At 34.6% G+C, this 19,684-nt stretch overlaps 1 protein-coding gene across 3 annotated transcripts in view; it reads left to right on the top strand.

Annotated features, from left to right (window-relative positions):
* The window catches only part of GPM6A (glycoprotein M6A), a 153,676-nt gene that overhangs the window by 80,226 nt on the left and 53,766 nt on the right, over positions 1-19,684 (top strand). Inside the window, exon 2 of one of the 3 annotated variants that reach the window (XM_087936404.1) lies at positions 10,574-10,645. The exons of the other annotated variants lie outside the window; for them this stretch is intronic. Within the exon in view, the coding sequence (XP_087792530.1) occupies positions 10,574-10,645 (72 nt within the window). The remainder of the gene's footprint in view (positions 1-10,573; positions 10,646-19,684) is intronic. 3 annotated transcript variants of the gene reach the window in all.

The raw sequence follows: 19,684 nt of genomic DNA on the forward strand, positions 1-19,684 counted from the left end.
TAATAAATAAAGTAATGGAAACACAAGATACATAGAATGCCTAATTAAAAACATCTAAATTGGTAAAGCCACAAGACAATCAAGCACCATCAATGAGAAATGTGCATCCAGATGTTGAATCAATATATGTTAATTCTAGAATAAATGACAAATTCTCTACCATTTAAAAAAAAATTCTGGAATAAATTCAGGGATGGGTCTAGTCTGATTTTCACTGGAACTCTGTTTCAAAAGACTAAACTATTGCTGAATATTTTTTGCCGTTAACCCTCTTTATTTCATAGAATAAAGAACTATTAACCATGATTTTTTTGGTTAGGTCAATTCCAGTAAATATAGGTGGCCACAAAGATAACTAGGTGACATTTTAAATTCTATACCTGTAGACAGCATTTTAAATTCCATACCTATAAAGTACAGGGCCCAAAGGATAGCAATAATATGTTCCCAGAAACTGATTGCACATGGACCACGAACTTCTGGACCAATATAACAGTGATGTCCCCCAAGGCAGAGTTCTAGGACACACACTCTTTATATTGTACATAAATGACTTTTGTAATCACCTTATAAGCAACTGCGCCCTCTTCGCTGATGACATAAAACTATTCAACACTACCGACAATGCTACCATTCTTCAAAGTGACCTTGATTATGTGTCTGAATGGTCAAACAATTGGCAACTCCAATTCTCAACCAACAAATGTTCTGTCCTACACATTGGTAAAAAAAATCAGTACACCAAATACAATCTAGGCAGATATAACCTTGTTGATGACCCTTACTCTGTCAAGGACCTTGGAGTACTCATATCAAATGACTTAAGCTCCAGAGCTCACTGTAATAGCATTGCCAAAAAGTCATTAAGAGTTGTAAATCTAATCTTACGAAGCTTCTCCTCCGGTAATATTGAATTGCTAACTAGAGCATATAAAACCTTTGCTAGATGAATACTCAAATACAGCTCATCTGTCTCGAATCCACACTGTATATGATACATTAATACAATTGAGTGTGTCCAGAAGTATTTCATGAGAACAGTACTACAGTCCTCTGCTTGCAACAGAATACCCTACACCACCAAGCTTGAAATTTTGGGCTTGGACAACCTAGAACTATGCTGCCTACGGTTGGACTTAAGTGTAGTACACAAAATTATCTGCTACAATGTCCTACCAGTCAATGACTACTTCAGCTTCAGCTTCAACTGCAACAATACAAGAGCACACAATAGATACAAACTCAAGGTAAACTGCACCAAACTTTAGCAACAGAGTGGTCAATGTCTGGAATACACTACCTTACTCTGTGGTTTCTTCCCCAAATCCCAAAAACTTTAACCTTAGACTGTCTACTGTTGACCTCACCCCTTTCCTAAGAGGTCTATGGGGGGGGGTGCGTAAGTGCACAATTGTACCTACCATCCCTGTCCTATTGTCCCCATTTATTCGTACCTATTTTCTGTCCTCATATTCTTATACTTATTATCTTGTAAGCAATTGACAAATCAAATAAATAAAATACTTTTAAAGGCAGCCATATGTAAAGCAGCTTATAGATAATGTTGTGAGAAAATAAGTCAGGTCAGGGGACATTTTTTAAAAGTAAAATGCTGGAAATTAAAAAATGTCATGAATTTGATGGGGAAAGCTGTGAGAACTACATTTGAAATTAAATATTTTTAGGATGGACTGAATATCTCTGTTATTAATGCTATTAGATATTTATCATCCCTACCCTGCTGCTTATCTGACCATCCAATGAATCCCAGACATTAAAACAAAAGACCACAGAAGCCTTTTAACTCCTAGGCTGATAAAGCATATCTTTACTTAGGTGAAATTGTCAAATACCAGGAAATTAACCCAAATAAGAAAATCTCTTGAAGATATGGAAATCTTTCACACACATACAATTCCCTAATCCTGGACCCATCGCTTAAGGTCACAACCTTGACATATAAAAAATAAAGATTACAAATGCCCCGGAGAGTCAGGCCATGTTTCCCCCCTACTACCAGATCTGGTAAGCTTTCCAGGAATCCCTAGAACGGAGGCTGAGTTTGCGTGCTTTCTGAGGACAATAGAAAAGCTCCTCTATTAAAGTAACCTTTCCAAACTCTTTGAATAAACTTCAATTGCTTTGACTGTTATGCTCTTGAATAAAATTCACCTCTGCTTCAAGCAACTGTCCTGTGCTCTATATAAGATCTGGCCTGGATCAAGCCAAGAATTCTCTTCTAGCCAATTAAAGAAATAAAAGCTTATTTTTTTTTAAAAAAAAAAAACATTCTTAGCACCTTTTCATCTTTGCATGAAATGTCAACAAATACGGAGATACCAGCTTGAGGATAGCTGGCACTAACTAAAAATTATATTGACAAAAACATAGCTGTTGGAAGAAATATCCTTCTGGGTTCAGTTCCAAGTGGAGAAGAAAGACACTGGAAACATGGTGATTGCTTGGAAAGATGGTTTAATGGTGGACATGGCTTGGAGCTCCAAAATGAAAAGGATGATCACATGCTTCAAAATGTTGGGAAAAGAAGAAGGGGCAAGATTCTGAGAGACACTTGGTTGTATGCCTTCTGTTGAGATTTGAATTTGAGCTTGTATCCTGATTGGTTGTTGCCCCTGCATGGCCCCATGCAGGGGCAACTCTGTAGGCTGTCCTGAGTCTCAGGCTTGGTTGAGCCTTGCTGGATGATGATGTAATGAAAGAGCTTTAGGCAATTCCTATTATGGAATTCCTATTATTCCTATTATGGCTCTACTGGAGTAGATCTTTGTTATGTAAAATAGACTGGCCCAGGCCAGAGTAATGGCCCGTTAGCAAAGGTGATGGGCTGAGTTACTGCTTCTGAGTTCTACTCTTCTTTTTAGGGGAAAGATTCTGCCTTTTTAGTATATCCTAAAATATTTCATTTTCCTAGGGGTGGGTTTTAACTTCCAACATAGCAATAACAATAGCACTTAGACTTATATACCACTTCACAGTGTCCACAGCCCTCTCTTAAGTGGTTTTACAGAGTCAGCATATTGCCCCCAAGAATCTGGGTCTTCATTTTACTAACCTTGGAAGGATGGAAGGCTGAGTCAACCTTGAGTTAGGCGAGCTCCGAACTGCCAAACTGCTGGCAGCACTGGGATCAGCAGAAGTAGCTTGTAGTATTGCATTCCAACCACTGTGCCACTGCAGCTACATAATAGTACTACATTCCTTTGTCTAAATATTCCCATAGATTTTTTTCTGAGTTTAATATTTTCTTCTCATTTACCTTTATGTATTTCATGTGCCATAGCATATAATCATGCTGGCCACATGACCCTGGAAGTGTCTTCAGACAATGTTGGCTCTCTTGGCTGAGAAATGGAGGTGAACACTGCCCTGCCCTCTAGAGTCAGATATGATTTGCCAAGGGAAACCTTTACCTTTACTTTTATCTGTGTCTATATATTATAGAAAATGGGGGTAATACCTTAAGTTAGCATTTCAATTTATTTTTGACAAAGGATATCTTTATGAACATATTAGCTATTATTTGTGGATCAGGGTACACATTTCTTACTTGAGTTTTAATCAAAGTATTTTATTCATTTTCCCCTGCTAGAGAAAAATATTGGTACGAAAAGAATGTGCTATTTAATTTATGTTGTCATTTCTAATTCTTTTGAATGTTAATTGACTGATGTCCTGGTTGAGTGATCCAGTAGTTCAAATTCATTCATTAAACAGAAATATTCATTCAGAGAACATAGATGAAAAGGAAATAATAAGCCATTTCTTTGCTTACCTTTTCCATGTGCAAGATGCTAACTTTGCGAAATATACAGCATAGAATATGTAGATGCTATTTAATAATGTTAATGAAAATTATAATTAAAATTTTAAATATTGCAAATGAAACTCACCTATACCAAGACAAGTTATAGAATTCATCCAGCCTATTCCCGCTTGTATTGGACTACAATAGTTGACTTGAGAGAATGAGTATAGAGGACACTATGTTAAACCTGGATGGTATATTCCAGTTGTAATGTTGTATACCGCACATTGACGGTATATTCCAATTTCAAAAAGGGTTGGAAATGAAAGTTTTTTACATCACCTGTTGCCAATTCATTTTTAAACTAGCATTTTTTGAGGTTTTAATGCCTTTTAAACTTATTTTTTCTTCATTAATTTTCATGGATAATCTGCCCCCTCTCTATTTTTTATTTGTTTATTTGTTTCCTTGTTTGTTTTACAACATGGTTAAATTTTTCAAGAGTATGTGGCAGGTTTCTGGCTTTCTTCTTACACGATGACAAAAGTTTCAATGTTATTGTCCTGCTTTTTAATTTGCAGCAAGTTTTTCAGTGTTTACTGTGGTTTTCAGGCTTCCAAAAATTAGATACCATGAATTTTTCATGGATTGTTCTCAGTACAGGAAGGAGTAGGCATCAAGGGAAGCTGCAGCGTAGTGAAGATGGATGGATGGATGGTTGGATTGATAGATGGAAAAATTGTCTACCACAATAAAGCAAAACTCAAGCCAGAAGAAATTCTAAATAAATTGAATGCATACAAGATAGATGAATACAAGCTGTTTTTACAGGGGAAGGGCATTGGAAGACAGATTTTGGTATTTCAATAGTTGTAATTAAATTATGGTTAAAGCATTTAAAATTATGCTTCCTATCTTCCTATTGTAAGATAGGTCAGGATTGTATTATTCCTATATTGTTACAGTTAAGTTTGTTGCTCTACTACACAAGTTTCTCTTAGTAAGAGTCAGATAATTTTATAAAGTACATGAAATTGTTATTATTAGATTAGAGTTATTAATAGGGGTTTGCATCAGTAATATGTTAATATATTTTATCTACGTGACAGTGAAATATCTTTGTTCCTATGACAACTTTATTATTAATTTTGTACTTATTTATATTAAATGATCCATCAGTTTATGTTAAGAATGGAGGTGTAGAATAGAAAACAATGGTGAAGCAATAATTAAAGAAAGCAGAATATCTTACATCTGAAGAAGCTCTTTGGCTGGTATTTGCTGAGAAATACAATAATTACTGTTTTTCTTCTATATAACTTTGGTTTGTTATCAAAAGTGGGAACAATATCTGAATGTTTAATAAAAGCTAAAAAAATTTCATTCATTTAATGCAAGTCTGCACAAATAATTTATGTAACACTTCATTTAGTGTTTACATTTAGCACTGGGATTAATAAAAGAATATTTTTGTTTGTTACTTATTTCCTGTTTTCAAGTTTGGAACATTCACAACACAACTGGGCTAGGCATATAGTAAAATTTACAAGACAGAGACCACAAAAGGTCTATAGGCTAATATCATGATTGGATTTTTTTTTTTAAAAAAAGTTATTTAAAAGCATGTAGTACATTTGAAGGATTAGAAAATGTTATCATTAACTCTGTTTATCTTATTTTACCTTATGAAATGGACTAAGATTTCAGTTCCAGACATTTTATGTTTCTGTCTCTGGGCTGTAATCTCAGTAATGTATTACACTTCATTGTCCTGGTGAATTTGTTGACAGACAGTAATTGGGTCACTGCATTGAAATACCAAGTGTAGGCTTAGAATTCTCTTGACTAGTTGCCATGACAACCATAGTGGTCGATTAAACATGCGCAGAGAGGCGTCATCAGCCTATGGTTTTTCAATGCTGCAAAATAGATTGTTAAAAGGGAAAAATGTTTTAATGAGCATATAAAAAGACAATTCCAAATAAATTTTCTGATGTGTTTTTTAACATGGCAATCTTCTAGGAAAAAAAAAGTGGGGGCAAGGGAGAAAGCTCACTCACAGAAAAATAACAAATGTTGAATCACTTTCTTTGAATCTGAAACATAAACACAAAACAAAATAGATGCAAGCTATAAATCGTGAACAGCAGATGAAAACAACCTAATGAAAATGTGACATTATTTATCTCTGGGATAAAAATAATAATTTCTAGTACCTTATTTAATTCAGCTTAAAACAAACAAAACCAAAACCAAAAAGGCCAGCGTGTAGAAAGATCAGTTCACTTTAATATGGAGCTCCTTTCTCATAGGTAAATTAAATTGCTATCCACCATTCCTTGGGTGGAAGAAAAGTACTCCTGCAAAGTATTTGTGGCCATAATTGCAGATCCTTTCTCCTGCCATACACTATTCCTATATGAGCAGGGAATAGTGCTGTGGGGTTTTTTTTTCCTACTCTGGGACAAGTTAAGGAAAGGGAATGGTGGATTCTCCTCTGAACAACCTTCACCTTTTATCAAGGAAACAGCCACCAATCACTTTTCCAGATGTAGACTTACCACAGCTGTTGTAGCCATCTGTCAAGTTACTTGGCTAAACAGGTGACATGGTTGTGGGAGGAAAAATAGCTGGGTATGGGATGGTGGTTAGATGAAATGAGATGTAGTTTTCTCTTATTCACTCAATGCTAGTCAGACATCAAAGAATCACTCAGCATGTATTGGTGATACACACTATAATCCACAAAGCTTAGGACTTTGCAATTCACATGGTTAAGCTGGTGCACACATGGCACTAATCCATGGATTGTTCAACTATGGATAAGTAAACAAGCCACAATTTACTGGGTTTACATATTAGTTCATAATTTTAAAGATCAGAACATCTAGACAACTTGCTAAGTCAAAGAAAATAACATCACTAATGTTTATGTGATGTGTGACTCTTTGTCTAGAGCAGTCAAGAAATATCAGTGACACTTTAAATTAGATGCAAACATATAGATTACATTCTATGTTCTACCAGATACTGGATATTTCTTGTCTTTAAACACTATTTACATATATGCTATGTAATTCCTTGAGGAAGACAATCTACTTGTATTTAACCCTAACCTCAATTTTTAGTGAAATGTTGCACCAAAATGCATTCAGCACTTGTGATAAAAATATAAAAAAAGTAGTACAAAAGTTTCACTGTGTCTTATGTCAGGATTGGTGTAGTGTGTTCTGAATACTGATACTAGCAACAAGAGGTAAGGAAATTACTAGTACAGTTTTTGAGAAAAAGCAAAGCTGCTTTTAAATTTTAGTGTATTCATCTGGCATTTAAAAATATTTGAAAGATGATAATCTTCAGAGAGTAATTTTAACCTTTTTGTCATTTTAGTAGTTGATAGGACAGCATTGGAGAGTAAAAAGTGGTTTCAGCATGGGTGCATAATTTATAAGAGTGGGATTTAATGTAACTCTGAATTATTTACTGAGAATAAAATGTTTCAAGTTGCAATCTACATAGGCACATTTTATGTCCAGATATCCACACCTTGTTTAAAGAGATATCCCATGTGCAACAAAAATATTATCAAAATATAAATTTGGTCAAATTTGCTGTTCTTTATGTCAGAGGAAATTCAAACCTATTTTTCTGGTTACATTTATATTGAGTATAATATCAACTCCACATGATATAATACATAGTATCCAAAGCAGACCTTGGTAGGGGCTGTTTTAAAAATAATGCTTAAAATATAGAAGTTTTACTATTATAATGAGAAAATACTAAATTGAACCTATCTAACACATGCACTGACTGGATTTATGTGAATTGACTTTCCATGTTTTTAGAAAGATATAAATAAATTGTCTTTTAAAAAAATTATGAAGTCATTTTTATGTATGCTTTAAAATATAATACATTTTGCTAACATTTGTTGATACAGCTGTTGATTTATGTTGATGCAATTTTAATGATAAATTTTAATGATGGTGTTGTAGTATTAATAGATAAATTTGGAATTTTGAGAATTTTAAGGGTGATAGCTGCCCTGTAGTTCATAGGGTCTTTCTATTATTGGTAGAGTGAAATATTGGTAGAGATGAAAAGTGTGGTTTTGAACCAACAGTAAAATCAATTATGGTTTAATAGCAAAGAAGAGTAAAATAATGGGTGTATTAGGGCCTTTCAATTGGATCACCAAATATAAAATTTCTGCTGTTAAACACATTCAATTAAATTTAGAGCAGAGAAAAAAGGGGAGAACAATTTATTCCAAAAATATGTAAAAAAGTCATGCTCACATTTATTTTGTTCTGTACCTTTACCAACTGAACTTCTCAATCCTGAAGCTATCAAGTGCATCTTCCAATCATTGGGGAACTGCTTTCTTTGGGATCATAGGGGATCAAAACAGAGTGTGGATGCAGCAACAACACCACAAACTATAATTGTGCATCATTTTCTTATGATGTGAAAAATTCTTCTGAATGTTTTAATGTAGTTATACATTTTTGCTTTTAGAGCAGCGGCCCTCAATCTTTTGGGCACTAGGGACCAGTTCTGTAGAGAGAGGTTTTTCCATGGACTGGAGGGGGCACACTTGTTTGTGCAGCATGGGTTCTGGCATGCCACAAACTGGTGCTGGTCCAAAATCTAGTTAAATGTATTGAACAGATGAACTTGAAATACGTATGGGTAGCATTTATGCATAAAGTCACATATGGCATTTTGTAGTATTTTCTTGCGGTTACTCTATGGATCACTTCTTTTCTCACTTGTTAATGTTTTTCAATGAGTTTCAGTATTTGTTATGTAGCTGTGTTAAATGTTGTCTTTCACTCTTCCTTTTGCATGTTTTGGTGTTTGTCCAAGGATTCAGGTTAGGCTACCTCAATCCTTGCATGCTAAGATCTACTTGCTGTTGTAAAGCTGTACAAGTGCTTCAATAGAGGCAGACACAGGAAGCTCCTTTTTTGGAACTGTTTAAGCAGCCATGTTTTGTTCCACAGTTGCATAGCTGCTTTAACTGTTCCCAACTGTGTTTGAATGCCGGTACGTATTCAGTCACTTGGTTCATTTTTTCCCAATAAAGGAAAGTGGCTGTGCATGTAAACATATGTGGTAACTACTGGAAAAAGCTTTAGATTTTTTTGCATAAACTCACTAGGTGCTAACTAAATGAAAACATAATTACACAGAACAAGCATACACACACACACACATATATACATATATACATGCACACACACACACACACAAAATAAAATACATAAATATTAAATTATGCAATACACTAGCAGTAGCAAAGCATATAAAAAGCCAAAGCTAGCATCACAAATGAAAGCAAAGACATTTTATGTTTATAAATTACATATGGGAAAAGGAGTACAAATTGATGTTGCAGTATCGATAAATATAAGAATATAGATATATTACTCTACATACAAAATTCCATATATCCACTGGAATTTCTGCATGTGAAAAGAACTATAATTATAATATAATCTTTCAGTAAAATACTAGTTTCATATGTTCAAATCATAGTTTTAGTTTGTGTATAGCAAGTGTTTACTTCAAAATTTAATTTTGATATTTAAAAATTTATATGAGATCTGAAAATAAATTAGTAAAAAGACATTTATGATGGGAAATGTTTCTTTAATCCAGTGCAACTGGCTACATGGATAAAGATTATCTTTAAGAGATAAAATGAGATTCTGGGGATTATTGTAGGATCCCCAGTTGGAGGTTGATAAAAGAATTGCTTTAAATCAGACACATATTTGCATGATGTTGAATAATGCTTCTCCCATTGGATCAGAGGTGGTATTCAGCAGGTTCTGACCAGTTCTGGAGAAATGGTAGCAGAAATTTTGAGCAGTTTGGAGAACCAGCAAATACCACCTCTGACTGGAGATTTTACAATATCCTTCCCTGCCACACATACCGAGCCATGCCCACAGAACCGGTAATAAAAATTTTTGAACCCCACCACTGCACTGGATGTATCTTTCATTGCAGGAAAGTTTCCACCACCCCCAAAAAGATTTCAGGTTTTCTTAATAGCAATAAGAAAGTTTATTTTTTAAAAAAACAACCTGAAATATAAAATTATATTTCCATAGTGATTTAAATAATTGTGTATCTAAAAATTATATACTTGTTTGATATTGTTTGATATTGATTTGGTTTATTAATCAAAATTGTTTAATTATAACACATAGGCAGTCCTCTACCACAATTTTATATGCTAAAATTGCGGTAAACCTATGTTATATATAGACTTTTATGGAAGTTTATATTCTTTTTAGCTAGTTAGCAACAAACTCCAATTTTTTCAGTGTTACTGGTTCTAAGATTAAAAAAAAGAATAAGTAACATGATGAGTTTTAATGCAATGTGTTTGCTCAGATTAGCCTTGAATTTATTCTTCTGCGTTTTGGGAGCTACAGTCAGATGGTCTGTCATCTATTAGAGGAATTCACATGTTTGTTTTTATTCAGTTTTATTATCTGATTAAACAGGATTGTGGTTACTAGAAAATTTTACAGAAAGATTGATTACAAATGAATTAAACTTGGATTTTTATACTTGGATTTAATATGTCTTTGTTAATATGTTTGTTTATTTTTACAATTTTGTATAATTGGTTTTTAAAAAATCTCTGATGTTGGATCTTGCATTAAGATAATACAGATTCAGGAATTTTCTAAATTTAAACCATCCATCTCCCATGTTTATTTAAATCAGTTGTATTAGTCATGTACTTAATTTTTTTTCTGCCTGCTTGGTGTTTACACCTTTCAGATATGGGCAGTAGGACAGGGAGAGAGGAAGAAATCTGCTTGGTTAACATGCATCTCACTTGTCATCGTTTAGGTAAGCTGTACGTTTGCTCTTTTAGTTCTTCATCAAATAGGGTTCTTTGTCATATGTATAAAGACAAAACTTGCTTTGCCTAGACTAATTTCTATGAACATAGTTTCTCCTTCCAAAATAAAAAGGAACAATAATCTTACATGAGGAACTGGCCAGCAAACCAGTTGTAAGTTGTGGACCATGGTTATGATTTTGACAAGAGTAACTTCAATACAGTTAGAAAATTCCATAAATGTTCTGTACTGTAAACTTGACTTGGCTCATCTGTATGTACTTCAAGAGCTAAAATTCCTACTATCATCAGTAGGGCTGAAAGATGCGGTGTTCATTAGCTTTATATTATCTAATCTGGATTTGCACACACTAAGACCATGAGCTATACATGCTTCATCCCCAAGACCTGCGTGTAAATAAAATAAATTTCAAATAAAATTCTTTGTGTATTTTTTTGGAAAGTGACATAAGTCACACTACTCTAAAGCCAAGTTTTGTTAAAATTGCAGACAAAATTGCATTTAATATACAGTGTTTTCTGCATAACTTTGAGATTAATGTCCTTGATTTAAGTCTGTATCAGCCAAATAATTGCCTAGGTCTTTAACTTCGCTTTTCTGGTTGCACTGATCTCACATACAATACATTTATCATTATCACTTATCCACTAACAGCAGTCATTTTCTTCACAAGATATAAAGAAAACTACAGCCTATCAGTCTCAGGATTGTTCCCTGAGTCAACCTCACTCAATAGAAAGGTGCTTAAATTTGCTTTCTTCCTGGCTGTTTCTCCTGGAGAATTTCCTGGCGTACCACAAATGTAGAGGAAATTCTGGGTCATGCGGTCACATGTTTGGAGAATATCTCATTGGGAGCCTCCAGAAATTGATTATGATATTAATTACTCTGGTTAGGAGTTTAGCTGTATTGTGCAGGGCTTGTATCTTTTTGAGCACAAAGCACTTTTGAGGGAGGGGAGGAGGCTGCCAGATTGTCTTCTTCCATCTGCAGCATATCTCAGAATGTGATCATTCTTGCCTACGATTAGAATCTAAGCAAAATGACATACAATTAATTCCACATAATTATTTCTCAGCTAGGATGTCTCTAAGGAATACCAGAGGTGTAAACTTGACTTTCAATTGGAAAAAAAAATAACTAAGGCAATGGTAGATCTCTTCTTATTCTTGATAAAACTGGATGAAATCAGCAGTAGCTGAGATGTACTTTCGGATGCTACACTTTTTAAAAATAAAACAAACAAGCTTCAGGATGAACTTGGCCTCCTTTCATATAGTATTAAAAGATGAGAATAGCAATATCTATCACCTTTCCCTGGTATAAAAAAATAACATTAATGGAAATGATAATAGCATTTATTAATAATTTAGGGGGGATATTTGCACAAAAAGCGGGGAAAGCTAAAGAAATAAATGTGTGAAATCATTGAAATGCGTTATCTTTTAACATTTTGTTTACACGGTTTATTTAAATTGATCATTTATAAATGACATGAATAATTTATTCAGTATATAGCAAAATATTATTTGTTTTCTGTTTACAGTTTGAATATATAATGTAGCCAATAGAAATACTGAGGGTAACCACATTTAAGTGCATGGAATTAATTGCCTGAAATGTGGCATGAAAGTACGACAGTGATATAAGAAGGTAACAACTTTACTGATCATATTTATTCCATGTCACATTCTGAATAATTGTAACTGATTAAAAATAACAGAGATTGTCATCAGAGGAACTAGGATTGGAAGAAGGAAGAGCTACCAAGTCACCATATTTGTTATTAGAATAGAATCAAACAGAAGATGCAGAATAGAAGCAAAGAAGCAATAGAAGGTTACTTTATGACAAATCTTGGTAACTGGAACTTCTAATCTAGCTGCATTCGCCAGGTAGAGGCACTTAGGCCTGTAGGTTTCATCAATATACTTAAGAGAGTTCTGTAGAATGTGTGTGTGTGTGTGTATGTGTGTGCACGTGCGCATGCAAACGTGTCTGTGTAGGTATATGCGTATATGTACATGTTTCTGTGTGTATGTATTTCTCTGTGTGTATACATACATGTATATACATACACATGCACATGTTTATGTGTGTGTATGTATGTATGTATACACACAGAGAAATGCACACACACACACACACACACACACACACACACACACATGTATATATATATGAAAGTACTTAAAATTGCCTAAAAATATGAAGACATTAAGAATCAGGATATGCAGCTGGGATTTTTTTCCTTTGCTGTAGTATTGCTCAGAATTGCTCAAAAAGTTCACAAAAAGTATTTGAAAAGAGAATGTGCTGTGAATTTTACCAATATAAATTTTGTAAATATAAATTTCAGTGAAATTTTACTGGCTATAAAATTTATGAAAGAGATGAATTAGTATTATTGAAAGTCGTGCTTTATGTACTAAAAGGTTATTGACTATAGCTCTTTAGACCAACAATAAATCCAATAATTACAATGGGTGAAAATCACTAATTAAATAAATGCTAGGTATGTACTATCACTCTTCCCATAGATATCAATCTTGCTTCAGAGACCATAGATATCCACAAAAGAAAAATAAGTATACATAAATAAAATACATACATACATACAATATATACAGGTGAAACTCAAAAAATTAGAATATCGTGCAAAAATTCATTTATTTCAGTAATGCAACTTAAAAGGTGAAACTAATATATGAGATAGACTCATTACATGCAAAGCAAGATAGTTCAAGCCGTGATTTGTCATAATTGAGATGATTATGGCTTACAGCTCATGAAAACCCCAAATCCACGACCTCAGAAAATTAGAATATTACATGCAATCAATAAAACAAGGATTGTACATAGAACAATATTGGACCTCTGAAAAGTATAAGCATGCATATGTACTCAGTACTTGGTTTGGGCCCCTTTTGCAGCAATGACTGCCTCAATGTGGCGTGGCATGGAAGCTATCAGCCTGTGGCACTGCTGAGGTGTTTTGGAAGACCAGGATGCTTCAATAGCAGCCTTCAGCTCTTCTGCATTGTTCGGTCTCATGTCTCTCATCTTTCTCTTGGCAATGCCAGGTGAGTTTGCTGGCCAATCAAGCACAGTAATCCCATGGTCATTGAACCAGGTTTTGGTGCTTTTGGCAGTGTGGGCAGATGCCAAGTCTTGCTAGAAAATGAAGTCAGCATCCCCATAAAGCTCGTCTGCGGAAGGAAGCATGAAGTGCTCCAAAATCTCCTGGTAGACGGCTGCGTTGACCCTGGACTTAAAGAAGCATGGTGGACCAACACCAGCAGATGACATGGCTTCCCAGATCAACACAGACTGTGGAAACTTCACACTGGTCTTCAAGCATCTTGCAGTGTGTGCCTCTCCATTCTTCCTTCAGACTCTGGGTCCTTGGTTTCCATAAGAGATGCAAAAGTTGCTCTCTTCAAAAAAGAGGACTTTGGACCACTGAGCAACAGACCAGGTCTGTTTTTCTTTAGCCCAGGTAAGACGCTTCTGACTTTGTTGTTCAAGAGGAAGCGTGACAAGAGGAATATGACATTTAAAGCCCATGTCCAGGATCCGTCTGTGTGTGGTGGCTCTTGATGCACTGACTCCAGCCTCAGTCCACTCCTTGTGAAGGTCCCCAACATTTTGAATGGCCTTTTCCTGACAATCCTCTCCAGGCTGCAGTCATCCCTGCTGCTTGTGCACCTTTTTCTTCCACACTTTCCCCTTCCACATAACTTTCTATTAATGTGCTTTGATACAGCACTTTGGGAACATCCAATTTCTTTTGCAATTACCTTTTGAGGCTTTCCCTCCTTATGGAGGGTGTCAGTGATGGTTTTCTGCACAACTGTCAGGTCAGCAGTCTTTCCCATGATTGTGATTCCTACTGAACCTGACTGAGAGGCCATTTAAAGGCTCAGGAAGCCTTTGCAGGTGTTATGGCTTAATTAGCTGATTAGAGTGGGACACTTTGAGCCTAGAATATTGAACCTTTTCACAATATTCTAATTTTCTTTTAAGTGGCATTACTGAAATAAATGAACTTTTGCATGATATTCTAATTTTTCGAGTTTCACCTGTACATGCATACATTATATGTGTGTGTGTGTGTTTGTGTGTGTGTGTTTGTGTATATATATATATATATATATATATATATATATATATATATATATATATATATATATAAATATATATAGACACACACACATATACACACACACGATACAATACAATACAATATGATATTATACTATACACATAGTATGTGTATATACTATACACATACTATATATATATATATATATATATATATATATATATATATATATATATATATATGTGTGTGTGTGTGTGTATTGTATTGTATTGTATTATATTATATTATATTATATTATATTATATTATATTATATTATATTATATTATATTATATTATATTATATTGCTGGAATTGGGTATACCTAGTCTAATGAAAAGAAGGGCTAGGGGCGACATGATAGCAGTATTCCTATATCTCAGGAGTTGTCACAAAGAAGAGGGAGTCAAGCTATTCTCCAAAGTACCTGAGGGCAGGACAAGAAGCAATGGATGGAAACTAATCAAGGAAAGAAGCAATCTAGAACTAAGAAGAAATTTCCTGACAGAACAATTAATCAGTGGAACAATTTGCCTCCAGAAGTTGTGAACACTCCAACACTGGAAGTTTTTAAGAAGAGATTGGACAACCCTTTGTCTGAAGTAATGTAGGGTTTCCTGCCTAAGTAGGGGATTGGACTTGAAGACCTCCAAGGTCCCCTCCAACTCTGTTATCCTATCCTAATCCTATCCTATCCCATTTCAATGTAATGAGGAGTAACACTGCATGGATTACATGGGATTATATAATGCTCTGGCCATCTGACCTGACACTTTCTGCAGCAGGATACATACAGAGGGGAATGGAAGTAAGTCAATATATTGCAAGGAGGGGAAGAATGGGATGTTTGATTTATAAGCATCAGGCACAAAGCTACAGTAGAAGGAGAGAAAGATGTGATTCACAAGCATCCATTCCAAACTATAATAATGCCAAAATATACATCATAACATCACAATGCAAGTTTCGTCTTTTTATACTTTGCAATAATATTACAGATAAATAGATAAATAAGATGAGTTTGTGTTGCACCATTGCAGTGAATATTTTATTACTTGTTTATTGTTTTTTCTCTTTGGACACTTGTGCTATAATTGTTATATCAGTACAGTTACAATGGAAAATTGTCAGAAGCAATTGTCAGTGTTTTTGCAAGCTGCAACATTTTAAGAGAAGTTGATTTAAGGCAAGGAAACACTTACCTCACTTGCCATTCCAATTCTTGGTGAATGAGAATTGCTTGTGTTCAAAATGCAGCTCAGATTTCTGGAATTACATGAAAGTAAACAACCTCATCCTACCCATTAAAATAAGCTTTCATGACTGTGCTCCAAATGTGATATATATAAGCAGTATCTTAATGTCAAAGGATTAATAACTATTTGTTAACTGAATAGCAGGATCTAAACAATGAAGTTCTTTCTGAAAGCATGAATTTTTTAAAAATTAAGAATATCTATCTATCTATCTATCTATCTATCTATCTATCTATCTATCTATCTATCTATCTATCCATCCATCCATCCATCCATCCATCCATCCATCCATCCATCCATCATAGAGGATGCTAACATAATTAGCCATATCAAAGAAGCATACAGGCTCTTTTCTAATCAATTTCCTAGACTAAGCTGCCTGGTGGAAATAACATAATTTTTTCTTCAATTGTAGATGGAATAGGATAGGTTGAGATTGGAGGGGAGGGAAGGGAAGAGGAGAAGACCAGTGACTTCCTGGCCTGATTGGCTGGTTTTCTAGCATTTTATAGAATGTTTCAGTACAGAACATATGCATGAAATTTTATGCATGTTTAAATGAACTGGCATTTACTGTAATGATGGCAATTACTATACTTCTCAGGAAAACTTGCTATTATTTATAGTGAAATATTGATTGAGAAACTGGAATATTTCCTGGAAACTCAAGTGAAAATGAGGTGCTTATAAGTGATTATGACTAAGATTTAATTTTAAAATACAGTCAACATGATATATATTTCAGTTAAATTGAGGAAGTCTTAATTGAAAACATTGCCTAATTCTTGTTCTTAGTTTATTATTTCTTTGGATCTCTTGTTTATAAATTTAATGTACACATTGAAAGCTGACTCTAAGTATTTTGAATGAGGATATATAAGCTTCCACCAGAAAAATGATTCACTGTCCATTATCAGCAAAATTATTTGAGTAAAGCTAGCCCAGCTGATATCTAGGCTCTCAGGGTGTGTGCTTTTATATATTCTTGAAAGCTGTGAATTGGTCAGCTTTAAAATTTATGTTCATATGCTCTGCTTTCTGACAGTGGCATTGTAGAGTATTTTTATAGATTGTTTGATTGTTTGTTTATTTATTTTTAGAATTTAGAAGATGGCCCATCTCAACTTTGTGACTCCAGCTAGCTAACAATATATTAAAAAAATAACAAAGCCAAAGCAAATCAGTACAATATAATCCAGGTTCCAAACATAGTAGTACTTTAACTACCCTAATATCAACTGGGAAGACAAACTCTGGATCAAGTGGGAGACTGGTTCCTGACCAACCTAGCTGACAACTTTGTCATCCAGAAGATAGAAGAGGGAACTAGAGAAACAGCTATACTGGACTAATTCTTACTAACAAAGAAGAAATGATAGAGGGAGTTAAAATTACACGACATTGGGGGAAATTGAAATCTTATTGGAATTCAATATAATGCAAATACAAACAATAGAACACAATATGATAAAGATAAATGATAAAGAACAAACCAACAGAATGCCATCTACTAGGGAAAAAGAATGTGGTGGTGAGGCTCTCTAATTAGGTACTGGTATCTGCCAAGGGTTGAGAATTGGTTTTAAAAAAAGATTTAACATTTTTGCTGATTGATGAGACATTTAAAAAAATGTCTATGTAATGGCATTACATTGCAGGACCTAGCAATACTGAAAATCTTTTCATTGGTTATGAATCCTTTAGATCAGCTGATTTCAAATGGTTATTTTAAAGCACGGGTTGCCAACCTTTTGGACCTCAGGGACCACCAAACTCATCATTTTAAATCCCGTGGACAGAGATCCTGGGAAAATTCCCCCCAAAGTCTGCAGGAAAATCCCCCGCTCCGGTTTTCCTACTGATCAATTGTTCTTTATTTGGGATTGCAGGATACCGTCTCCAGCTCCGTTTTCAGGGGAAGAGAGAGAGAGAGAGAGAGAGAAAAGACTTTTGGCTTCATGCAAGGAAAACAGCAGAATCAGCTGAAGTCTTTTGTTTCTCTCCCCCAAACTCCACCAGAAATGAATTTTTGCCAGCACAGCTTCTTGGAGCAGGAGGCCTTGCAGGGTTCCAAAGATTCATTTCTGGCGGAGTTTGGGGGAGAGAAAGAAAGACTTTAACTGCTTTCCTTGTGTGCAGCCAAAAGCAGAAGAAGGAAGAAGTGGAAAGAAGCAGCCCGGTGGCCAGGCCAGGCACATGGGACATGTGGGGCAAGTTCCCCTCTCTGCCCTTTCCCCCTTCCCCTCACTACCTCGTGTTGTTCACAATGCAAGCGATGCAAGCCTTGTGTTTTTGCACAGCCTGGATTAATTGCTTTGTGGGGGACATTTCTCTGTGGACCACCAACATTTTCTCACAGAGCGGTCCCTGGCCCACTGGTTGCCAACCACTGTTTTAAAGACTTTGCAAGAATGCATGTTGAATTGACGTACGTATTATACAGCTGGCAGTATACGCCATTGAAACATACATTAATTAAAGAGTATCTTGGTACTTTAGTAATTTATCATCCTTAAGAGTTGACGCACCTGAATGGAAACCAACAATTCAATTTTATAAGGAATTAAAAAGAAAAATGAATCTTTTAGTTACATATTTAAGCTGTGAAATAAAAAAAAATTGAATATATAAATTAGGAGAATCAATGAATTCATGTCTTAACAAATGTGATATATACTCCTGATTTAAACATGTATAAAAATACATTTTTTTGGGTTTATTGAAACCTTCAAAAATAAGAAAATGGTGCAGTATGTCTCTATATAATCTACAGTATTAATACATTACTGTATAATCTACAATTTTAGGATTGAATTCATTTTACAATATAATCTGCATTTATAATATGAATTTCCCCCTGTTATTTATAACATATGTCATATTTATTTTTATAATTATAAGTTCGCTTTTGTGCAATAGATTTAGTGCATAATATATTTGATTAGGAAATAAATCAAGTAAAATTATATGATTTGATGGAGCTTTAGAATAGTTTGAATTCTTAACGCATTTTAATGATTGAAAATTAACACTCACTGTAGTTCAGTAACAGTTGCCAGCCATACAGTAAAAGAGATTAAGTGGATTAGAATAGGGAGAGTGAGGTTCGAGTACACAAAGGATTTGTCAAGTATCTTTAGCTCAAGTCAGCTGATAGCACTGCACAAAGTTCTATACAAAGAACAGAGCACATATTTCTGACACAAGCTAGATAAAAATAATCAGTGCTCTGCTGATATGAGTGGACCTCCTAACTCTTTGTGGATACGAAATGACCTTGTGATATATAATGTCCAATTCTTCAGGGGCAATGCCTGTTCTGGCTGTTCCAACTGCATAAAGCTATCAGAATTAAGGCTGATTTCCAGCAAGGCAGAATTGACATCTGTGACAAGTCTTGTTGGTTTTAGAAGAGAATATCAGTCACATTTGATTAATAGGGTCATTATTGGTGTTTGAAAGCTGATTTGGTACCTAGGAATATTTCAGATGTAACACAACAGCCAGGCCATCTTATATTAATTACACACAAAGACAAAGATAACAGTGACCAGACCATCTTATATTAGTTACTTGCAAAGAGAAAGATTCTAGAAGGGTTTTTTTTTTAACAGAACATGTTTTCA

The sequence above is a fragment of the Pseudonaja textilis genome, chromosome 6 (genome assembly GCF_049901715.1).
Source record: "Pseudonaja textilis isolate UNSWEBS1 chromosome 6, rPseTex1.2, whole genome shotgun sequence".
Lineage (NCBI taxonomy): Eukaryota > Metazoa > Chordata > Lepidosauria > Squamata > Elapidae > Pseudonaja > Pseudonaja textilis.